The sequence below is a fragment of the Aotus nancymaae genome, unplaced genomic scaffold (genome assembly GCF_030222135.1).
Source record: "Aotus nancymaae isolate 86718 unplaced genomic scaffold, 86718_ANA_hifiasm-v0.15.2.pri h1tg000036l, whole genome shotgun sequence".
In the NCBI taxonomy this organism is placed as follows: domain Eukaryota; kingdom Metazoa; phylum Chordata; class Mammalia; order Primates; family Aotidae; genus Aotus; species Aotus nancymaae.
Genome location: NW_026988450.1, coordinates 35,702,705 through 35,728,757, shown reverse-complemented (window position 1 = coordinate 35,728,757; position 26,053 = coordinate 35,702,705). Strand labels below are relative to the sequence as shown.

Genomic DNA, 26,053 nt, shown 5'->3' with positions numbered 1-26,053 from the left:
ACATTTGAACCATTCAAATCAACTATCCTCTACTTCTAAATTATTCACAAGGGCATTTTGACTCCCTAAAGTTCGTAAACAGAGTGCAAATCACCCAACCAGAAGTAATTTGCTGCTTTTAAGCCAAAGCCCTGGCTAGCTAAGGAGTTGCCTGTAGGAATTAATCAGAACAAAATCCAGATTAAACAACTAATTGGCTTGTCTACTGAAGAAAAGGAAAACAAAATACATTTCTCTACCTCAAGACACAGTCATAGATACAGAGGGTCTTCAGAACCACCTCAAAGAAGATGTTTAAATCGCTGACAAAAGTCAACAAGGTGAAGCCTATAGGAGAGAACAATGAGAACAAACAAAGTTCTTATCAGAATAAACAAGGCTCTCAGCCAAGTAATCAGCCTCAGCAAACCACAACACAGGTATGTTCTCCACATTCCTAAGTAAGCTTTGATTTTCATCATTATTTATCTGGTAATAGCATTTAATCACTGCTATAATCTATGATTGCTTAGTAGTTTCACCCGGCACCATCTGGTACATGTACTCTGTCGGGCTTATCTTTATTAATTTATATATTCTGTAGATATTTGTTTATAAAATGAATAATAAATGTTTAGGAGATTATATTAAGATTTGGAAAAGCCAAGTAAGACTTCTCATTGCTGATTTTCGCTTCTACAATCATCCGAAATGAAATCATTCCTCAAATATTAAATTGGTTACTTGATTTTCAACAAAGAACATCAAGTATCCTGATCTTAATAAACCACATTTTAACAACAGATTCTCTAGAGCAATAGGAAACCTATTGGCTCTCAGTTGAGAGCAATTTTGCCACTCAAGGGACATTTGGCAAATGTGGGGACATTTTCAGTTGTCACGGTTCCAGGGTGGGGATGTTACTGTCATCTAGTGGGTAAAGTCTGCAGATGCTTCTAAACATCCTATCATGTACAGCACAGCCCTCCACAACTTAGAATTATACACTACAAAATTTTAATACTGCCAAAGTGGGAGAACCTTACTTTAAACAAAATGTTTCACAAGTTCCAAGTTTAATCATCTGTAAAATGTATGTGATAATTTCTGTTTTGTTGTGAGAACTAGAGACACTATATAAAACACATGGTAGGTACTTTGCAAGTGGCCATTATTATTATAATTAATGATTTGTGTTTCTGTGACAAGTTTAAGTCCAAAGCCATCATTACAAGAGCAATATTTACTTAGAACTATCTAGAGAATAATTTTCATGAATTACTCACTAGAATTATCTAAAAGAGCTACAAAAGATTTTTAGAGCAATAGTTATTTTCCATCTGAAAGAGCTGGATGAGTGATGTCAAGTACCAGCAGGAGTGCTCCTCAGGGACTAGGGGAGCATGGTCCAACGGTTCGCGTTTAAATGAGCCTAGAGGATAAACAACACTGAGATTATTTAACATCGGCCATGGAAAACCCTCCTTCCTTTTCTGATTAATGTTGATTGCTTTGCAGTAGAGAGGAGATGAGGATTGTGTTAGTATTGCTTCGTGAGAGTGCCCTTGACTTCTTTCTAATTCTTATGCCAAAATAAATAATCCCACACTAAAAGTTATTTATGTGTTTAAGAACTCGTACAATGTCACAAATATTGAGCTGGTACTTCCCTTCTGCTAGTTTTGCTGTATTTTGCTCTGGGAAAGTCACTACATTCATGGTTAACTCCTGGCTACTGTGATTATTTTCCCAAAGAGCACATAAAAACAGCTAACAGCTAATATTTTATTCTCTTAGAGAACATTGTAGCTAACAGCAATTACCAATTACCATGTGCCTAGCAAGGTGCTAAGCCCTTTTCTAGCACTACTGTATTTAATCCTCACAACAGTCACAGGTCCTATTATAATTTGCTGCTTACACAGGTAGCAAATGGCAGAGCCTGGATTGGAACCAAGTCCCATCTGACTTCAGCACCTGAGAGCCAAATTACTAGGCTATACTGCTTCAAAACGGAGGGATATTAGTTGAGTCAACCCTTTAAGATACTTTGCCTACAGAATAAAAAGATGTTAGAGAGAAGGCGAAAAAAAGAACAGAAACTTTTTTAAAAATTGTCTTTCCTTTCAAAACAGGAATACTGGAGAAGTACTTAGATTAGTAGAACACAAGTAGAACACTCCTTAGGTATATCCCATGCCATTCTAATAGCCTTAATTTGTGGTAAGTATTAATCATGAAGTCTACTGGCATCACATTCTATCATTTTTTTTTTTTTTTTTTTGAGACAGAATCTCATTCTGTCAACCAGCCTTGACTGCAGTGGAGCAATCTTGACGCACTGCAACCTCTGCCACCTAAGTTCAAACGATTATCATGCCTCAGCTTTCCAAGAAGCTGAGATTACAGGTGCATAGCACCACACTCAGCTCATTTTTCTGTATTTTTATTAGAGACGGGGTTTTGCCATGTTGGCCAAGCTGGTATCAAACTCTCAACCTCAGGTGTTCTGCTAACCTGGACCTCGCAAAGTGTTGGGATTACAGGCGTGGGTCACTGCCACATTTTATCTTATTTGAAGAATTATTTGCATCTGTTCTTCCAAGAACATGTGAGTATAGGAAAAAATAGTTTATCTCCAATTTCAAATATGCCAAATGTTAAAATCACAGAAAGTTAAAATCCTATTTTCTTTCACGGAATTTGATCTTTTAAATGGCATTTAAACAATAAGCCTCTGAAATATGAATAAACGATTAGAGTCTTATAGAAAATATCTAGGAATAAATATATCAATGTATATTGTGCTTTTTAAGGAGTCATTTAAAGAGCTCATTTACAAACCAAAATGTCATGGGTAATTCCCACCTATCCGTGAAAAATAATTCAAGAACTGCAAATCAGTTTAATCCAAACTCTCTCTCTTACCCCAGAATAAGACACTGTTCACATAAATCTACATATGTATACACATAAAGACCATAACGGAAATGTTTATAATAATGTCGTCATCGTAACAATGCAAAAAGACTTGATTGAAGTCAGAAGGCTTTTTCACTGTTTATAAATAGTCCTGGATTTATACCTTACTAGCTATGTTCATATAAACTAGTCACTCAATCAATTTCATATTCAATAACAATAACAATAATAATAGCTGTCTCGCGTAACATATATGGTTATTGTGAGGCTTAAGTGAAATCAGCCAATTAACTTATTTTTTAGTTTTAAATGCTTCTAAGACATACAGGGCTTAAAAATAATGTCAAAACTCCATAGCAGGCACACAAGACTCTCAGTGTCCTTCCTGTCCCTGCCTAGTCTCAAGCCTCATCTACTCACCTTTTGTCCCATCCAGCCGCTCCTACTATAGTCTCTCCCCACCTATGTGGGGTCATGCCTTTGGCTTTTGCTAAACCTGCGTCATCTGCCTGGAATGTTTTCTAAGTCTTCTCCATGTGGAAAACAAAAATCTTTTCTTCATAAAATCAAGAGTCACTTTCTTTTTTTTTGAGATGGAGTTTCGCTCTTGTTACCTAGGCTGGAGTGCAATGGTGCGATTTCGGCTCACTGCAACCTCCACCTCCTGGGTTCAGGCAATTCTCCTGCCTCAGCCTCCTGAGTAGCTGGGATTACAGGCACACGCTACCATGCCCAGCTAATTTCTTGTATTTTTAGTAGAGACAGGGTTTCACCATGTTAACCAGGATGGTCTCGATCTCTTGACCTCGTGATCCACCCGCCTCGGCCTCCCAAAGTGCTGGGATTACAGGAGTGAGCCACTGCTCCCGGCCGTGAGTCACTTTCTTTGAAAGAGTTTCCTTCCTTTCCCTTCTACTCCAGTAGAATTGACCACTTCGTGTTTATGCCCCATCCTTATCCTCTACAGACGCTGTCTCGTCACCTACATTTTTTTGCACTTAACATTTTTGTGTGTTTGTTTCCCCTTCTAAACTGTGCATAGCTTGGAAGTCAATCTTTCTATATTCTAACCTCATATTTTGTTTTACTCTGCTGCTGTAGGAACATCCTAAGGCATACACTGGCCATTTGTAGTGTGACATTATGACATTTCAAAGGAAAGCTTAGATGATCAGACAAATAATGAAGTAGAAGAAGATGAAATCATGGAGAGAAGAAAGAGGGCTATGTGTGAATAGGACCAAATTGCCTTCTCTCCATTATTTTAAGTTCTACCACTAAAGACCTAGACCAACGCTAGGCCTATGGGAGGTAAAGAGTAGAACTGAAGGGATGTGAGCAAGAGAAACACAGAGTCCATACTGAAAAAACCAGAGGGATCCTGTGACTAACGAGCTATGGAGGCTGAGGTTGATCATTCAATAGTAGGCCAAGAATGCCCATTTTAAGTGCAAGAATCACTTTTAGTGCCTCATGAGCAGTCCATTTTAATGATCCGATTGACAATTGAGTGGAAAATAGTGTTACATTTTACTTTCAACTTCATTTTTATGTAAATTCATCACATACAATCTCTATTTTTTTCTTCAAAGGAAGAAAACAAAAGTGAAGAGAAATGTCTCAAAACCAAGTTGACTCCAGACACGTCTGAAGTGCCACACACCAACACACAAGGTCAGAATGCAATCTCCAAAAAAAACCTAAAAAGTGAAATACATATTTCTCTGAAATGTGTTGGCTAATGAAACATTTGTCCTTGACTAGGTAAATTATCTAGGGTCACACTGAGGTTATTTGAAGACCTGAATAGTCTCCAAAACTATATATCCTCATTCAGTAACTTATCTGTCCATTTAGTAGATGTTTTTTCATTAGCTGCCATGTGCCAGGCACTGTTCTATGGGCTGGGGTTGCAGTGAGCAACATGGACCAAGTCTGGGGTCACATGGAGCTTGTAGTCTAAAGAAAATGAAACACATCACAGATAAGTAAGCACATTGTGAACAATGTGATTCCAGACACTGACAAGCAATATAAAGACACCAAAACGAATGTGGATTGAACACATTTAAAGGTTTAGCACTCACACCTCTGCTCCCTCTTTCTAAACTCTCTCAATTAGAAGGCTAATCTACTCCTAAGGCTACCACACTTGTTTCTACAGGGATGATTCTAAATCTATATCAGGTCCATTTCTTTTTTAAGACTGTCAACAATATTTTCCAAATCACCAGTAGATGTACATGCCTGTATATTGTGCTGCATCACAGAGAAAGCATGTACTAAATTCCTTATCTTCCCCTACAAATAAACTCTCTCTCCTGATTTTTTTTTTTTTTTTTGAGATTGAGTTTCACTCTTGTTACCCAGGCAATGGTGCAATCTTGGCTCACCGCAACCTCCGTCTCCTGGGTTCAAGCAATTCTCCTGCCTCAGCCTCCCGAGTAGCTGGGTCTACAGGCACGTGCCACCATGCCCAGCTAATTTTTTGTATTTTTAGTAGAGACAGGGTTTCACCATGTTGACCAGGATGGTCTCGATCTCTTGACCCGTGATCCACCCGCCTCAGCCTCCCAAAGTGCTGGGATTATAGGCGTGAGCCACTGTGCCCAGCCTCCTCTCCTGATTTACTTCTATCCCTGGTACTATCATTCTTTCAGTCTCCCCAGCTCAAAATATCACTCGGGTTTTATTCCTTTATCTAGGATGTCCTGTAAAGAAAATTAGTCACCAAATCTCCTTTCATAAGGACCCTGAAACCCATTTCCTTTCCTTCTAGGCTCAGCAATAGTGTCCTGGCTCAGGCCCTTATTAGTAGCTCATGTCTGCACTACTCCCAGGCTAAGTGGTTGCTTTTGTTTAGAACTCTGTTTTATCCATCTCTCCCCTCGTTACCCAGCCCAAACACTGTTAGCAGATTATTTTCCATTAACCACCACTTTGATCTCAACCTTTGCTCAAGAAGCTTACATGCTTGCATGTTGCCTGCACAACAAAATCTAAGTTCCTCTACCTGACTTTGTAGAACTTAATGTGATCTATTATCAGCCGCCCTTTTTAGACTTTCTCTCCTACTTCTCCCCAGTAGAAACACTACCCCCCCAACCAAAAAAATACAAAAATGATGGGTAAATCACTAGAACAGAATGTTTTGTTAAATAATACAAATAAAATTATTGCCATAAAACTAACACAAATGTTTTACTCTTCATCCATTAGACAAAGCCTGTGTATGATGGTTGTTAATGACTTGCTATTTGTACTAAAACAAATATTGGAACTGAGGCACAATTGAGCTTTTACTAGCCCAAATATCCCCTCTTTAAGGAAGAAAAATAAGAAATACACAAAAATTACAAGCAAGATTATAAATTTAAAAACAAATCACAAAAAATGTTTCAAATAAACAAATTCCTGTTAAGAAATATCCCCACAATAAAAGTACTGAGGCCATTATCATAAGTAAACTAACACAGGACCAGAAAACCAAATACTGTATGTTTTCACTTGTGGGAGCTAAACATTGAGTACACATGGACATAAAGATGGGAACCACAGACACCAGGGTCTAGCTGAGGGTGGAGGATGAGAGGAGGGTAAGGACAGAAAAACTACCAATAGGGTATCATGCTTATTGCCAGGATGATGAAATAATCTGTATGCCAACCCCCCATGACACAAAATTTGCCTATATAATAAACCTGCACATGTACTCATGAACCTGAAATAAAAGGTTTTTTGAAATTTTCAATTTTTAAATAATATCAAATTTCAGTACTATCTTACTTTAATTTGGGAATGCTACATTAAACCTGTTGTGTAATAAAGAAAACTTTTTTTTTTAAAAAAAGGACCACTCAACAAATGGCCCCACTCTCATACTTACCTGTTTCTATTCAGGAGAAAAGGAAAGGATCTATATGAAGAAAATAACTGAATTGTACAGAGATATGTAGAATAAACTTAAATAACTGGAGGGAAATATGTGTCCATTAGGGAGGATAATATTATAAAGATATTGATTTTTCCTAAATTAATTCATATTTATACTTTTTTTAAATTGCATTTTAGGTTTTGGGGTACATGTGAAAAACATGCAAGATTGTTGCATAGGTGCATACGTGGCAGTGTGATTTGCTGCCTTCCTCCTCTTCACCTATATGTGGCATTTCTCCCCATGCTCTCTCTCCCCAACTCCCCACCCCCTGCTGTCCCCCCCACACCCCCCCAACAGACCCCAGTGTATAGTGCTTCCCTCCCTGTGTCCATGTGTTCCCATTGTTCAACACCCGTCTATGAGTGAGAACATGTGATGTTTGATTTTGTGTTCTTGTGTCAGATTGCTGAGAATGGTGGTTTCCAGGTTCATCCATGTCCCTACAAAGGACGCAAACTCATCGTTTTTGATGACTGCATAATATTCCATGGTGTATATGTGCCACATTTTTCCTGTCCAGTTTATCATCGATGGGCATTTGGGTTGGTTCCAGGTCTTTGCTATTGTAAACTGTGCTGCAATGAACATTCGTGTGCATGCGTCCTTATGGTAGAACGATTTATAATCCTTTGGATATATACCCAGTAATGGGATTGCTGGGTCAAATGGAATTTCTATTTCTAGGTCCTTGAGGAATCGCCACACTGTCTTCCACAATGGTTGAACTAATTTACACTCCCACCAACAGTGTAAAAGTGTTCCTATTTCTCCACATCCTCTCCAACATCTGTTGTCTCCAGATTTTTTAATGATCGCTGTTCTAATTGGCATGAGATGGTATCTCAATGTAGTTTTGATTTGCATTTCTCTAATGACCAGTGATGATGAGCATTTTTTCATATGTTTGTTGGCCTCATGTATGTCTTCTTTTGTAAAGTATCTGTTCATCTCCTTCGCCCATTTTTGAATGGGCTTGTTTGTTTTTTTCTTGTAAATCTGTTTTAGTTCCTTGTAAATTCTGGATATCAGCCCTTTTTCAGATGGGTAGGCTGCAAAAATTTTTTCCCATTCTGTTGGTTGCCGATTCACTCTATTGACTGTTTCTTTTGCCGTGCAGAAGCTGTGGAGTTTGATTAGGTCCCATTTGTCTATTTTGGCTTTAGTTGCCAATGCTTTTGGTGTTTTGGTCACGAAGTCCTTGCCTACTCCTATGTCCTGAATGGTTTTGCCTAGGTTTTCTTCTAGGGTTTTTATGGTGTTAGGTCTTATGTTTAAGTCTTTAATCCATCTGGAGTTAATTTTAGTGTAAGGTGTCAGGAAGGGGTCCAGTTTCTGCTTTCTGCATATGGCTAGCCAGTTTTCCCAACACCACTTATTAAACAGGGAATCCTTTCCCCATTGCTTGTTTTTATCAGGTTTGTCAAAGATCGGATGGTTGTAGATATGTTGTGTTGCCTCTGACACCTCTGTTCTGTTCCATTGGTCTATATCTCTGTTTTGGTACCAGTACCATGCTGTTTTGATTACTGTAGCCTTCTAGTATAGTTTGATGTCCGGTAGTGTGATGCCTCCCACTTTGTTATTTTTGCTTAGAATTGACTTGGCTATGCGGGCTCTCTTTTGGTTCCATATGAAGTTTAAGGTGGTTTTTTCTAGTTCTGTGAAGAAGGTCATTGGTATCTTCATAGGGATAGTATTGAATCTGTAAATTACTTTGGGCAGTATGGCCATTTTCACGATATTGATTCTTCCTAACCATGAACATAGAATGTTTCTCCATCTCTTTGTGTCCTCTCTTATTTTGTTGAGCAGTGGTTTGTAGTTCTCCTTGAAGAGGTCCTTTACGTTCCTTGTTAGTTGTATTCCTAGGTATTTTATTCTCTTTGTAGCAATTGTGAATGGCAGTTCGATCTTGGTTTGGCTCTCTTTATGTCTGTTATTGGTGTATAGGAATGCTTGTGATTTTTGTACATTGATTTTGTATCCTGAGACTTTGCTGAAGTTGCTTATCAGTTTCAGGAGATTTTGGGCTGAGATGATGGGGTCTTCTAGATATACAATCATGTTGTCTGCAAATAAAGACAATTTGACTTCCTCCTTTCCTAATTGAATACTCTTTATTTCTTTTTCTTGCCTGATTGCTCTGGCTAGAACTTCCAGTACTATATTGAATAGGAGTGGTGAGAGAGGACATCCTTGTCTAGTGCCAGATTTCAAAGGGAATGCTTCCAGTTTTTGCCCATTCAGTATGATATGGGCTGTTGGTTTGTCATAAAAAGCTTTTATTATTTTGAGATACGTTCCGTCGATACCTAGTTTATTGAGGGTTTTTAGCATAAAGGGCTGTTGAATTTTGTCGAAGGCCTTCTCTGCATCAATTGAGATAATCATGTGGTTTTTGTCTTTGGTTCTGTTTATGTGGTGAATTACATTTATAGACTTGCGTATGTTGAACCAGCCTTGCATCCCCGGGATGAATCCTACTTGATCATGGTGGATAAGCTTTTTGATGTGCTGTTGTAATCGGCTTGCCAGTATTTTATTGAAGATTTTTGCATCTATGTTCATCATGGATATTGGCCTGTAGTTTTCTTTTCTTGTTGAGTCTCTGCCAGGTTTTGGTATCAGGATGATGTTGTTCTCATAAAATGATTTGGATTATTCTCTCTTTTTGGATTCTTTGGAATAGTTTCAGAAGGAATGGTACCAGTTCCTCTTTGTATGTCTGGTAGAATTCGGCTGTGAACCCATCTGGACCTGGGCTTTTTTTGGGTGGTAAGCTCTTAATCGCTGCCTCGACTTCAGACCTTGTTATTGGCCTATTCAGGGTTTCGACTTCTTCCTGGTTTAGGCTTGGGAGGAGGCAACTGTCCAGGAATTTATCCATTTCTTCCAGGTTTTCTAGTTTATGTGCATAGAGTTGTTTGTAATAATCTCTGATGATGGTTTGAATTTCTGTGCAATCTGTGGTGATATCCCCTTTATCATTTTTTATTGCATCTATTTGGTTATTCTCTCTTTTCTTTTTTATTAATCTGGCAAGTCGTCTGTCTATTTTGTTGATCTTTTCAATAAACCAGCTCCTGGATTTATTGATTTTTTGAAGTGTTTTTCGTGTCTCTATCTCCTTCAATTCTGCTTTGATCTTTGTTATTTCTTGTCTTCTGCTAGGTTTTGAGTTTTTTTGATCTTGTTCCTCTAGCTTTTTCAATTTTGATGATAGGGTGTCAATTTTAGATCTCTCCTTTCTTCTCATATGGGCACATATTGCTATATATTTTCCTCTAGAGACTGCTTTAAATGTGTCCCAGAGATTCTGGTATGTGGTGTCTTCGTTATCGTTGGTTTCGAAGAACATCTTTATTTCTGCCTTCATTTCATTGTTTATCCAGTCAACATTCAAGAGAAAGTTGTTCAGTTTCTACGAAGCTGTGCGGTTCTGGGTTGGTTTCTGAATTCTGAGTTCTAATTTGATTGCACTGTGGTCTGAGAGACTTTGTTATGGTTTCCGTTCTTTTGCATTTGCTGAGGAGTGATTTACTTCCAATTATGTGGTCAATTTTAGAGTAGGTGTGATGTGGTGCTGAGAAGAATGTATATTCTGTGGATTTGGGCTGGAGAGTTCTGTAAATGTCTATTAGGTTTGCTTGTTCCAGGTCTGAGTTCAAGTCCTGGATATCCTTGTTAATTTTCTGTCTTGTTGATCCGTCTAATATTGACGATGGTGTGTTGAAGTCTCCCACTATTATTGTGTGGGATTCTAAGTCTCTTTGTAAGTCATTAAGAACTTCCCTTATGTATCTGGGTGCTCCTGTATTAGGTGCATATATATTTAGGATCGTTAGCTCTTCTTGTTGCATTAATCCTTTTACCATTATGTAATGTCCTTCTTTGTCATTTTTTATCTTTGTTGCTTTAAAGTCTATTTTATCAGAGATGAGAATTGCAACTCCTGCTTTTTTTTTTGCTCTCCATTTGCTTGGTAAATCTTCCTCCATCCCTTTATTTTGAGCCTTTGTGTATCCTTGCATGTGAGATGTGTTTCCTGGATACAGCACACTGATGGGTTTTGGCTTTTTATCCAATTTGCCAGTCTGTGTCTTTTGACTGGGGCATTTAGTCCATTTATGTTTAGGGTTAATATTATGTGTGAATTTGATCCTGCCATTTTGATGCTAGCTGGCTGTTTTGCCCATTGGTTGATGCAGATTCTTCATTGTGTTGATGCTCTTTACCATTTCGTGTGTTTTTGGAGTGGCTGGTACTAGTTGCCTCTTTCAGGAGCTCTTGTAAAGCAGGTCTGGTGGTGATGAAATCTCTGAGTACTTGCATGTTCATAAAGGATTTTATTTTTCCTTCACTTATGAAGCTTAGTTTGGCTGGATATGAAATTCTGGGTTGAAAGTTCTTTTCTTTAAGGATGTTGAATATCGACCCTCACTCTCTTCTGGCTTGTAGGGTTTCTGCTGAGAGATCTGCTGTGAGTCTGATGGGCTTCCCTTTGTGGGTAACCCGACCTTTCTCTCTGGCTGCCCTTAGCATTTTCTCCTTCATTTCAACCCTGGTGAATCTGATGATTATGTGCCTTGGAGTTGCTGTTCTAGCGGAATATCTTTGTGGTGTTCTCTGTATTTCCTGGACTTGAATATTGGCCTGCCTTGCTAGGTTGGGGGAGTTTTCCTGGATAATATCCTGAAGAGTATTTTCCAGCTTGGATTCATTCTCTTCATCATATTCAGGTACACCTATCAAACATAGATTAGGTCTTTTCACATAGTCCCATATTTCTTGTTGGCTTTGTTCATTCCTTTTTACCCTGTTTTCTCTAATCTTGCCTTCTCGTTTTATTTCATTGAGTTGATCTTCGACCTCTGATATCCTTTCTTCTGCTTGGTCAATTCAGTTGTTGAAACTTGTGCATGCTTTGCGAAGTTCTCGTGCTGTGTTTTTCAGCTCCATCAATTCACTTTTATTCCTCTCTAAGTTGTCCATTCTCATTAACATTTCGTCAAATCTTTTTTCAAGGTTTTTAGTTTCTTTGCATTGGGTTAGAACATGTTCTTTTAGCTCATGGAAGTATCTTATTACCCACTTTCTGAAGGCTGATTCTGTCCTTTCATCACACTCATTCTCCATCCAGTCTTGTTCCCTTGCTGGTGAGGAGTTGTGATCCCTTGTAGGAGGAGAGGTGTTCTGGTTTCGGGTGTTTTCATCCTTTTTGCACTGGTTTCTTCCCATCTTTGTGGATTTATCCACCTGTCAGCTTTGTAGTTGTTGGCTTTCTGATTGGGTCTCTGAGTGGATGTTCTGTTTGTTGTTCATTAAGTTATTTCTGTTTCTTAGTTTTCCTTTTAACTGTCTAGGCTCTCTGCTGTAGGACTGCTGAGGTCCATTCCAGGCCCTGCTTGCCTGGGGATCACTTGCAGCAGCTGCCAAACAGTAAAGGTTGCTACCAGTTTCTTCTTCTGCTTTGTCCCAGAAGGATACCTGCCAAATGTCAGTCTGAGCTCTCCTTTATGAGGTGACTATTTGGATATATGGCGGTCGGGAGCTGCCTGAGGAAACAGTCCTTTATATTAGCTCAGGTGCTGAGCTGTGAGCCCCGTTGTTCATTCAGAACTGCTGGACTGGTAAATTTAAATCTGCAGCAGCAGAACTCATAAACCACCCCCTTTTTTCCCCAGGTGTTCTGTCCCAGGGAGTTAGGGCTTTATGAGTTTCCACAGTACTGCTGCCTTTTTTTTTCTTCAGGGCTGCCCTGCCCACAAGGAGGCAGCCTAGTCACTCTCAGCCTGCAGAGGCTTCGCTGAGCTGCTGTGGGCCCTGCCCAGCTGCCGCGTGAACTTCCCTGCAGTCCTGTTTATATGGGTGTAGTTAGAGCTGCTTCCGCAATGTTGGCCCGCCTCTGTAATCACGGACTTTCTCTGTAATGGCGGGTTGCTGCAGCAATGGCAGGCTGCCTCAGTAATGGTGGACACCCCTCCCCCACAGAGCTGGACTGTCCCGGGTTCAGCTGTGCTTGCTGTGAAACTCTCAACCCAGAGCATTTCCACTTGCTGTTTTTTTGTTTTTGTGGGGGTGGGACCAGCCGGGCCTGATCTCCTGGCTCCCTGCCCCAGAGCCTTTTATTTTTTCGTTGAATGGTCAGCCCTCTCCCAGATGTCCTGGTCACCTGTTGAATAGGTGCTGGGATCTGTGTGATTTCCCATGCAGCGACCCACTGCACCGCTGAAACTGCGTCTCTGAGATTCATGGTGCTTTTTTTTGCCCAGGAATCTCCTGGCCTGGCTCCCTGTTTCAGCTCCCCTTGCTGGCTAAGTGGGAACACAGTCCTGTTTACTCTGCACCGGGAGCGGCTGCGCCGGGGCACAGGCAAACAGCTGCACTGGCCAAAACAGCCGCGCTGGCGACCCGTGGGGCTCCTCCACCTGAAAATGTCCTAGTCTGTGGGCAATAAAAATCCATCTGGAAATGCGGCATCCACTCACCCTCTGCACTTTCACTCAGAGCTGCAATCCTGAGCTGGATCTAACTGGCCATCTTGGAATTCCTTTCATATTTATACTTTTTATAGCCTTCTATCTACTTACAAATAATTTTTTTAAAAAAGGGAAGAACATTCACTTTACTTTTCTTGACTTTATTTTCTTATTTTGAAAAACATGTCTGTGTTTTCACTATGCAGTTTAGAATGTAGAGAATACTTATTCTTACTTAGACCAGGTGTTTTTGCCACTATCTTTCTTCTGTATTTTTATCTCAGCCACAAATATAGGAAACAGTATCTTCCAAATAGACAATCAGCATTGACTTACCTGAGGAGAAAGTGGGGAAATAAATAAATGTTCTACAACACATTTTTCAAAATGAAAGCAACATAATAATACTTCATAACTGATGACTAAAGCTAGACTGTTCAACTTCTAGGTTATCTGATTTAAAATATTTAGGATAATGTTTCACTGAAAGAGGAAAGCACTTAATAATCCTAAAACTCTATCTGATCCAAATTCATATATATAAAACTTCCACAAATAGTAAAAATCATATACCAAGAGGATATTGTAAAAAATGTGGTCTTGCCTTTTTTTATCTGTAATTGAAGACCATTATTCAATCTTCAAATTTGTTTAAAAGGTAAAGACCCTTTTGAAGATTATACAACAATCTTTAATACATACACCAAAATGTGATTAACACATGGAAGTACTGAGGAAGAGAGAAACATTCTGATAATTCAAACTACAATTCTGTTTTTCTGAGTTCCTTTGTAATAGCAATGGTTTAAATCTACAGTTCTTTGCACAGAAAAATACAGGTTTGCATAAAACCAAGGCTCACACCTTTGAAAAAACAAGTTTATTCTTATCTTTGTTGTACTTTTTTCAAAGTGTATTTGTAAGCTTAAGTTTTTCATAGCTTGTAATAAAAACTCTTTTGTGGAAGTTTCATTTAACAGAGGAGCTATTTGAGTAGAAGTAAAAAGTAGTTTCATTTAAATATGCAGACTTAGCATGTCTCCAAAGACTTTAATAGGAATAACAGTTATATTTAAGATATTTTGTCTTGAAAAAGCAAAATTATTAGTGTTTAAAGATAGCCTCTGATATGTGCTTGATATTTTTGTGTTCACTTCAAAACATGCAGGTGCAATGTCAAAAAATCTGCAGATGTTGATTTCTGATTATAGAACTCTTATCTTCTGCAGAGCATGGTTTAATTTATATCTACCATGGAAATGAAGAACACAACATATTTTGGATTCAAATAAAGATAATTTACTAAGGTCCTCTTTTGATTATAATCATCTTTCTTAGGCATCTGCTTCACTTATATTACATTAAATGCTTCTTTAAATAAATGTCTCCATACCAGTAGAGGAAATGTAAGCAATTTACCTAGTGGTTTATGGTGCTTTCAAGTGGCATTATTTGTGTAGAAATGGGTCAAAGTTGAGTGCCCATTGCTAGTACAGTGTGGTAAGCTGATTAATGGCTATCCAAAGATGTCAACACCATAACCTGTAAAATCTAAGAATTTGGTAGCTTACATGGAAGAAAGTTGCTAATGTTATTAAGGATCTTGATATAATCTGGAAGATTATCACAGATTATTCAGGTAACCCCAATGGAATCCAGGGGTTCTTATAAGAGTGAAGCAGGAGAGTCAAAGGCAGGAGATGGGACAATGAAAGCAGAGGTGGATTGATGTTCTCTGGAGGTGGGGGAAGGGACCAGGACCCAAGGAGTGCTGTGACCTCTAGAAGCTGGAAAAGACAAGGAAAGGATTCTCTCCTGAAGCTTCCAGGAGAACACAGCCCTTCAAACACGTTTTAGACTTCTGACTTTCAGAACTACAAGACAATGGGCTGTATTGCTTTAAGCCATTACGTTTATGGGAATTGATTACAGCAGCAATGGAAAACTATAATACATACAGTTTTAAGATCATTCCAAATTAAAATATAAAATGCAACCATTTAAAAAATGAAATTGAGTTTTCCTAAAATCATGTAAATTCATAGTAAAGACAGTATACTATATCAAAAAAAGAGCATTTGAGAATTTGACGCCCCCAAATTCAAATCATAACTCTGCTACTTTCTAACTCTTTAGTTGAGGCATTTAACATCTTTGTGTGTCATTTTGCTCATGTATAAAATAAGGACAATACTGCTATCAGTGTTGGGTTGTGAGTGAGAATTAAATTAGTTAATATACATAAAGCGTTTAGCATGGAGGTTGGTAAATCCCAACCCTGATAGAAGCCAGATAGCATAAATGAGGAGCATTCATTCATGCCCTGTCTGAAGAGGTCAGAGGCTACTCAGCTCCACCAGTAACTGCCACATGGGGATGTGGGTCAAATGCTGCCAGGTGTTACACTTGTCAAGAGAAACCAGAAACACAAATGTTAATTTGAAAGATCTCAATTTTTAAATGTTGACTTCTTTAGTGTTTAAATATTTATTCTCTTTCTTAAATCACTGGGAACAAAATAACTGAATTCTTATCAAATTCAGTCCACAAGACCATTTTGCAACCTCTAACCACCCATATGGTAGATATGTGATGTTGTCTGTATTTATGAACAATGAAATCCCTGGGCAAAATTCTGAATCTGTCAATGCTTTCAGTGATCCTCTTACTTTTCCATTCCTCTTTACTCATAATCTCCATCCCAGTCTTTGTTTTGTAAACAGACTACAAGTAGGGTGGCCTCCCTGGAACTGCTTGCCAAATAGCTTTCCACAGCCAAGACCCCTAAGTTCCAAGTCTAGCACAATTCCAGATCTACAGAGGTGCCCCCAGCCTTTCCCAGGTTTCTACCATCTTTCCAAACTGGCCCAGCCTACATCTCAGCCAACTCCTATTTTGGGCAGCAATCTAAAGCTAAAAACTGCTCTGGAGCTAAATCTGCTCTAAAAAAATAATAAAGCTGGCCAGGCACGGTGGCTCATGCCTATAATTCCAGTGCTTTGGGAGCCCAAGGCAGGAGAATTTCTTGAGACCAACCTGGGCAACATAGTGAGACCTGACCTCTATCCCTCCAAGTTTTTATTTATCAGCTGGGCATGGTAGCATGCGCCTGTAGTTCCAACTACTTAGGAGAATGACAGAGGATTACTTGAGCCCAGGAGTTTGTGGTTGCAGTGAGCTACGGCCATGCTACTGTATTGCAGTGTGGCTGACTGAAAGAAATCCTGTCTCTTAAACCATGAATAAAAATATAAAATAAAGCCCAGTTTTTCAGAAAAGGTAGTGAATGTTTAAATAGGAAATCACTCTTCAGTCCTTGGCAGTAACAATTAGCATATACAATTTAATGTGTCCTATGTGGAACAGAAAAACAACTAGGCCATCTACTGAAATTTACTTTACAAAAAGCAGTAAAGACTTCTCTGTGTAAGACCAACCAGTTCAATTGGCATGCATAAGAAGTACTACTATGGCTAATTTTAGTTCTATAGTCCACTCCCTGTAACTTTCAGTCCTATTTATCAGCCAAAGGATAAGGTGGAAATAGAGATATCCTCCTAAAAAATATATACAACTTTTAATCAAAACTACTCAAGCAGATTTCTCAAAGAATTTAAAACAGAACTACCATTCTGTACCAGCAATCCCATCACTGGGTATATATCCCAAAGAAAATAAATTGTTCTACCCAAAAGACACATGCACTCTTGCAGGTTCATTGCTGTGCTATTCACAATAGCAAAGACATGAAATCAACCTAAGTGCCCATCAACAGTGGATTGGATAAAGAAAAGGAGGCACGTGTATACCATGGAATACCACACAGCCATACAAAAGAATGAAATCATTTCATTTGCAGCAACATGGATGCAGATGGAGGCCATTATCCTAAGCAGATTGGTGCAAAAGCAGAAAGCCAAATACCACATGTTCTTACTTATAAGTGGGAGCTAAACACTGGGTACTCATGGACATAAAGATGGGAACAATTGACTCTGCAGGCTACTAGAGGGAGGAGGGAGGGGAAAATAATTGAAAAACTAACTGTTTCACCTTAGAGGGGATATAAAAAATAAAATATTAACAAAAAAAAAAACTAACTGCTGAGTACTCTGCTCACTATCTGTGTGGCAGGATCATTCATATCCCAAACCTCAGCATCATACAGTATACCCATGTAACAAACGCACACATGCATCCCCTGACTCTAAAATAAAAATTAAAATAAAAAAAAAAGACTCAACATATTTATTTCTATCATCCAAATAGAAATAGTCTTATGTGGCAAAAAATCACAAGTATCCTTAAAACGTGATACCTGATATGATGACAAACAAAAGAACTGAGAAATGAATAAAGTTGGCATGACGTTTCTGAAAATTTAGCCTAGAAAAAAGATAAATATTACATGCTTTCTAGTTTGAAATGATGCAGAAAATTCCTAACTATGCTGGTTTGGCAAGGGACAGAGACATAATCAGGACTCCCTAAGTGGCAGGGGCTCACTGTAAGAAAACTTATGGATAACTGGAGCTGAAAAGCCATTCGGGGGAGGCTTTCGGACTGAGGCAGCCTAGGAGCTAATTACTTTTTCTCCCTTTCCCTCACCATGAATAGGGCTTCATTTCTCATGACTGCTGTGTTTTCTCTGTGTATCTACTCTGGACTGCTCTCATTAGGATTTACTCATTTTCCAGTCCAAATTCCAAAGGGAGTAGTCTGACTGGCTTGGATAACACCCATTTTTCCCCCATTGAACAGAGCCCTTCAGGCCACCATTGGGGTTGCCAGCCAGCGGTGGACAGGCCACCCTCTTGAGATTAGCTGCCCAGCATGTGCATGATCGGTAACCATTCCTGCGTGTAATACAGCACAAAGCTCCCTCATTGAAAAGAGCGAAGTTTGGCATAGAAAGTATGCCCTGTTTTAAATATTGAATAGAGAACAGATTCTGACAGATAAAATTACTGTCATTACGTGTTTCATAAGCTAAAAACTTAAGAGACCCTAACCAGTGTGGATAGGATGGATTTTTTTCCTTTAAAATGCCTCTTTTGTTGTAGTTTGCATGATTTAAATATATTTGCATAATTCAATTAAACGCTGTGCTTTTAGGCTTCTTTCTGCCAAAGAATATAGCTGACTTATGGAAAATTACATTACAGTTTTCTGGTTCCTGGGCTCTGTTAAGTAAATGAAAGGCATTGCATCATGCCCTGCATATGATAGTGCTATGAAGACCTGAAAGAGTTAATGTACCTTTTCTTTTCTTTTTTTTCTAAGCAATTTACTCCAGTCTGGCTCATGGAACACTTTGTGTTTGCACTTTTCTCAAATGGAGTCTTTATCTAATCCTCACAGAAATTCCCAGGACAAAAGTATTTTTCATTTTATGGATGAGGAAATTGTTATAGAAAGGCGACTTATCCAGAGTCACCTAGAGAATTAGTTACGTAGGGATTACAGGTCTCTGTTCGGTATCCAGCACTGGTAACCCACCACATTCCTTAATACATATATAAAAAATGTGTTTTCTAGATGAATAGATCTCAGTTTTTAAAAAGTCCCTAAAACCTAGCATGACATTGAGAGAGGACCAGATTCCTCCATCCTGACACAGTAACCAAGCTACCTTAGATGAATCCATGTTCTTTTTCGTTCGGTGATTTGCACATTTCTTTACTTGTGATGATGTATCCTAAGTCAAAAATCTTCCTAAATACAAAGATCACTTCAGGACTTTAGAGCACTTTAAGGCTGTCTAGAGGACACCTAAGCTTTGACCCCATGCAAAGATCCTATCCTACCTCAGCACAGGCTCCCTTAGCACAAGCTTAGATTGGCTGGAGGCTCCTGAGTACCACCAGCCAACAGGGCCTTTGGCAATCACAAAGCAATGCATTTTGTGTTTAGACAAGTTGCTAGAATGTTTGAGGGTTTTGCATATTTGTTTTGTTAATTCATTGATAAGTCATTCTTCTGCTTTCTAGACTAATGGAATAAATCTATTTTCTTTTCTAAGTAACAGTCTTTCCATGAATTTGAAATAGCTATTAGGTCACCAGCTAATCTTAAATCCTTTACCAAAAGAGCCTAAGTTCCTCAAAGCATTTCTCATATGAGATGGTTTCCAGAACTCTCATCCATTCTGAGTCCTTCTCTGGAATTTTTAGAAATTACATGTATGCTTCTTAATATAAAGTATGCCATTTTTCTGTTCTTATGAATGCCATTTTAAAACACTCAGATTCCATTTTATGTGCATTGCTGTAATGCCTGTCAACTTCCTCCATGTTGTTTGACAATCTACAAAGATATAATAAAATTTCAAGTGTGATTAAAGTATTGTAGTTACAATTATTCTAAGTACACTGGATAATCCAGCAACTCTGAAATTAACCACAGCTGAGTGAAAAATACAATCTTAGGTCCTGGAAAATAATCATTAAGCATATGCTTCTTAAAACTGTTATTCCTTAACTCCAAATGTTCATTTAGATGAAAATAATAGTATCATTTATGCATCTAATCAAAGTACTCAGACTTAGTCTTTATTAATGCATCTAACATCTACTCAAGTACTGGTGGTTCCTAATAAAAGAAGATTTATTTTTGAGAGAGAACCCACATGTATTTGATGTCCTAAGAATTAGAAATTTGACCAAAGTAGTGTCATCCCACACACCAAAGATTTCAACCAATGAAGGCATTGTCAAGTCTTGTGCTTTTTTAATATTTATTCAAAACGAGCCAATTGAGTGCCTTTTTAATTTACAACCTTATTCCCATATTAGGTTCTTTCTTTGAATCCTTCCTTTCCAGCCTTTATGTAATGTCACTGATAAAATGTGGAAGGTTAATGGATTTCCACATCACTTATTTCCTCACCTGAAGAGAGAAGCAGATGTTTCACACCTGCTCGTGTCTCCATGTTGTGCTGCTACAAGGGACCAAGGAGATTGGAAGTATATTACACAGGCCCAGTGTCAGACACTGCCAGGCTCAAGATGGAATCAGCTGGGTGTGTGGAGAGCAAACTCACTAGTACTTATTTTTGCACATTCGATGAAAGCAACCATGTCAGAACACTTTGATTCCAGATTTCACTATCTGCCACAGGCACACATCCAGAGTAGAATTTGACCAATTGTACTGATGAGATCTGGCAATTGCTATACATTGTGCAAAGAGCCCCACTGGCAGAAAGACTTACACTATTCATTTGGGCAGCTATGAAATCGGGAATCCTGCTGTCCATGTGCAAAGCTGGGAAGAAGCACAATGTGCAGTTGACAACACTTTACCCAGATGCCAGAGCAAGATTTGCCTTGTATTTTAGATTTCTCTTTCACGATGAGGATGATGCAAACACTCTGACCATCTGTTTCCACAAACAAATAACATGCTGCATGGATAAAAAGACACCCACACTGAACTATAGTTGACAGGCATTCTTTTGTTTTAAGTCTTCATGGGTTTTTTTTTTAAGTTGTTGTTCTGTTTTGAATCCAAGAATAGGACATAACTGGTTTCTTATCTTCATCAATAAGCTATTAATGAGGATTTACTTTGTAATTAAATGCTTATCCACAAATCAAATTAGGCTGAAATTAATGTATAAATATCCCAGGCTTGTCAAAATAGAGGCAGTGTTATTTTAGAAAGGCTTGGTAATATCTAGAGATCTGGTAAGTTGCTAAGATCTACCTAGAATTAAATTAATCCAAATGTTATGGTGTTAAACAAAAATTCTTATTAGGAATGGACAAAAAGAACTATTGCAGAACAGTTGGTCATTCCATTGGTCCTAGCAGAAAAGTTAATACTGAAAATGCAATACATATGCTGTAGCTCGAATGAGAGATAGAGGAGGTATGTGATGCATCTTACATCCATGTGGCTTTATAAGAAATGGCCTACCAGGCACAGTGGCTCACACCAATAATCCTAGCACATTGGGAAGCTGAGACAGGCAGATTGCTTGAGCTCAGGAGTTCAAGACCAGCCTGTGCAACATGGCAAAACTACAAAAAATATAAAAATTAACCAGGTATGGTGGCTCACACCTGTAGTTCCAGTGATCCATGAAGTAGGAGGATCACTTTAGCCCAAGAGGTCAAGGCTGCAATAAGCTGTGATCATGCCACTGCACTCCACACTCCAGCCTGGGTGACAGAGTGAGACCATGTCTTAAAAAAAAAAAAAAAAAAGATCCACCATAGCCAATAAAAGCATTTAAGAAATGGTATGCAGATTCTACCTGTTTTACATTCAGGATTTTTTTTCTGATTTTTAGTCATATTTCATGTTCTTTATCAATCCTAATTTTCTTTTAGGGTAAGTGCTCCTAGAAACACGTGTGAATACAATGATTCATAACATTTTTCTTGGTCCAGACTCCTTTGGGAAGCCCATGATAACTCTGGATCCTGTTTGTCTAATAAAAGGTATATATAACATATGGCTTTAAGGATTTCAAACCAAAAATGCACTAGACATCCATGGCCAGCGATTAAGAATTCTGCTTCTAAATATCATACACTAATTGTCCAAGTATTTGTGGATATGAAAAAGGATTAGGCTGCCACTTTCACAGACAGCAAAACAAAATGGCAATTTGTCAGAGATCTGATCTATATGATTTTTGTTTTGATTGGGTAAAGAAAAATGGAAAAATATGGCTTGACCCAAACAAATAATGCAAACAGATCCTACTCTCCTATTTTCATCAAAAGCTTGTTAGTACAAAATGACATATTGAAAGTGCTATTTTTTTATTCTGAAATCTGTTGGATATTGATAAACTCATTAGTGTATCACATGTGCCTGTACAGAAAGGTCCCTATCCTACAACTTTCAATATTTTACCTAAACATAATCTTTACACACAGATTTCAAGGATGTGATTATATTTAGACCTTTGTATCCCAAGTAAATTGAGGAATTGTGTTTTTCTTTTTCATTGAAATGTAACAAAAACATAACTAGCACTGTGTTTTCTATATTCTAGCCAAAAATACTATAATTCCAAAAAAAAAAAAGGAGGTAGGAGATGCACAATGAAGAAAAGCGACTTAGGAAATTCGAGAATTTAAGCTTTCTTAGCCTTAAGCTTTTAAAAACTTTGTGTAGTAATTCAATTTTATGATTTCCTTTATTCCTGAAACTTGTTCCTGAAAAGCTTAATACATTAAAAGATTTTTAGATGGATCTTAGAAATGTTCATATTAAAGGACTGTTATGGTGAAAACTTGTGTAAAGCGATCATCCCCTGATTTATCACTTCGGTAAATCCAAATTTTCAATACTGGGTTTTCTTAAATCTTTATAATGTATAACAAGAAAATAAGAGTGATGATTTGGGCCTCCATTTTAATATTCTAAGCACAAGACATACAATTAAAAATAAGTTGGAACCTGGATAATGAATAACCAGTAAATTGTATTTGTTCTTATTTCTTTTCTGCTTCTATGTTTTCTTTTAATATTAAGTAATTTACTTTCTCTAAAATCTTCTCTATAATCCAAATATTTACCAGTAAGTTGATTATTCTCTGGGTAAATTACAATTTAAACTATATTAATTGGAAATTCTATTCGTAGGCTTGAAAGGAAGAAATTAATTTCTGTACTGAAAATAAAGCTAGTACATATTAGTTTGTGTTGTTTCTTCAGAAAAAAATTTCACAACTTAAAGATGGGCAAGCCAAGAACAAAAATTTGATTTCATAGAAACGGAGAATGTAAGTGCTAAAATAATGTCAATCACATCATTTTTCCCTATACTTTTCTGAACTTTATGATGCATCAATTTCAGCCCAAAATTATCAATACTTTAGCAAAACATGCCTTCTGAATGATGAATTCTTATTCTCAGCTTTGCCAATATCAGAAAGAAATATATCTTGTGAACTCTTCACTATATAATACACCAACTTCAATTACAGTCATGTGCTGCATAAAGATGTTTCCATCAATAACAGACTGCATAAAAGAGGGTAGTCTCATTAGATTATAATAACATATTTCAAACTGTACCTTTTCCCTTATGTTTACATACACAGACTGACCGACTGACCATTGTGTTAGAATTGCTTACGGCATTCTGTACAATAACATACTGCACAGGTTTGTAGCATAGGAGCCTGTTGTTTACAGACTGATTTTCAGTCCTATTAGTGGATCATCATTATCTTCACTCAACAGATAAGCAACCAAGACACTGAAATGTTAATTCATTTGCCTATAGTAATAGGGTCAGCTCTCCTAATATTAGACTACAGAAGATTTGAAGCTATACTGTATAGCTTTGGTGTGTGGTAGGCTATAATATCAGGATTCGTATAACATAAGTAAATTTTATGATGTTTGTACAATGACTAAGTCACCCAACAATGCATTTTTCAGAATATATCTCTGCCATTAAATGGCATATGACCATATTTTTTTCATTGGCCTGAAGGTGTGTACAGGTTAATTCTTCCTGCATAAAGTCCTGCTTTGTTTAGCAGAAGTCCCAGGAGAGGTGTTCATGAGAAGACTATTCTAAAAAACAAGCAGCATCTTTGTAGCTCAGGTTGTCAAATATAACTGGGTCAACAGTGGCATACATTCTTCTATCTATGTGAATTTTTTTTCACAGACAAACTCTCCAAGAAAAATTCCTCCAGAAATCCGACAACAAACCCTGGCCCTCAAAATGCAGCAGAACCAACCAGAACAATGCCGCAGGAGAAGGAAGTGGACCCTGAGAAAGAAGGTCCAAACAGGTGAACATTTAGTAAAACACATAACACATGTTAGAGATATTGCTCAGCCTGCCCTAAAAAGCTCAAATATCCATTCTCCCCTTTAGTTAAATATAAAGGCAGAAAAAAATCAATATTCACAGAATACAAGAGAACAGTATCAGAACTAAAAGGTTGGTTCTGTCCAGTTCATCATATCTCACTGGTCAAGCATGGCCATTAACCAGTATCTCTAGGCAGCCATTTGGCTATAGGCCAAATCACAACAACAAAAACATTGCTATTAATACACATAACATTATGTGTATGAATCATTGTATCATCATGGAAACAGCCTATATATTTACTAGGCATGAATTTTAAAAAGAAATGATGAACATTTTTTAAGTTCATAAAGAAATAGCTATTCCAATTCTGTAAAAATTTTATTGTTTCCAAAGATTGATTATGATTTCCTTTTATCTACTAAAGAAAGTGTGGCATGCTAACCAGGAATAATTACAGAACTGGGATATCTTTATGCCACTGAAGGAACACACCTTTATAAATACCTCCCATAAAATTATTGGAAATGCCACAAATGAGATGACAATTTAAATGTGAATATTAAATCTGCAACAAATCCCAAGGAGGTCCTTCATTTTGCCACTTCTTGGCATAGTACTATGTACCTGCTGATTCAGTTTGAATGGCCTAACTATAGTTGATATAACTGCAATATGTTTATGAAACCATAAAAGCACATTCTTCTTATTTAATAGACAAAAAGAGTTGTCACTTATAAAGAAGTTAAAAGTACCTATTCGTCCATCCCACTCCACCCCACCCCACCCCACCTTCTCTCTCAGCAGTGCCTCTACTGTGTTAAACTATCTGCTGTCAGTAGAAGTCATTATGATTATCTAGGACCCAGGAAATTGCTGAATAAACAATTGGCATCAGAAAGAATGCTTTTTCAATAAACACAAATTTGCCTATATGAAAATAAACACAAGCTCATTCTATCACACACATACACACAGATATACACATGTGCACACAAACACAATGTTATTTGACAAAAATAAAACTTGACATATTATTTTGGCAGAGAGACGTTTAAATTCTGAGGTAAGGACTAGAATCTAACAACAGGACAAGTAAGTATTTATATTATAACTATTGTTTACAGAATGATTTTCAGTCCTATTAGTGGATCATCATTATCTTCATTCAACAGATAAAGCAACCCAAGACATTGAAAGGTTAATTCATTTGCTTATAGTAGTAGTGTCAGTTCTCCTAATATTAGACTTCAAAAGATTTGAATTCCCAAAGAGAACTTTTACCTCCCTCACATCAATACACTCCTAGCCTTCTAAACTAATCTCCCTTACTAGCATTAATTTTAATATGTTTATTTTTTTGTAATAACCCATGGAAATTAAGAGATTTCCAAAGGAGTGAAGTTGAAGCCATAATTTTTTGGCAGAAAAAGTCTTCTTAATTTGTATTCATTCCTAGTCTGTCTTTCTCTTTCTTTCTTTCTTTCTTTCTTTCTTTCTTTCTTTCTTTCTTTCTTTCTTTCTTTCTTTCTTTCTTTCTTTCTTTCTTTCTTTCTTTTTTCTTTCTTTCTCAACAGAGTCTTGCTCTGTCACCAAGGGTGGAGTGCAGTGGCCCGATCTCAGCTCACTGCAATCTCTACCTCCCGGGTTCAAGCAATTCTCCGGCCTCAGGTTCCCAAGTAGCTGGAACTACAGGCATGCACCACCACGCCCAGCTAATTTTTGGTATTTTTAATAAAGACAGGGTTTCACCATGTTCGCTAGGATGGTCTCAGTCTCCTCACATGATCTTCCCACCTCGACCTCCCAAAGTGCTGGGATTACAGGCATGAGCCATGGCACCTGGCCCCATTCCTAGTATTTCTTATACTCTTCTGAAATGTGGAAGTGGAAACTTTTCAACTAACCAGAAGTGGGGGTCAAGCAGCATAGCTCAAAAACACA

At 37.8% G+C, this 26,053-nt stretch overlaps 1 protein-coding gene across 1 annotated transcript in view; it reads left to right on the top strand.

Moving 5' to 3' along the window:
- Positions 1–233: 233 nt before the first annotated feature.
- Positions 234–26,053, top strand: part of CNGB3 (cyclic nucleotide gated channel subunit beta 3) — a 161,353-nt gene continuing 135,533 nt past the window's right edge. The window contains exons 1-3 of the mRNA XM_012471030.3: positions 234–419; positions 4,494–4,575; positions 23,960–24,086. Of these exons, the coding sequence (XP_012326453.2) occupies positions 291–419; positions 4,494–4,575; positions 23,960–24,086 (338 nt within the window). The 5' untranslated portion in view covers positions 234–290. The remainder of the gene's footprint in view (positions 420–4,493; positions 4,576–23,959; positions 24,087–26,053) is intronic.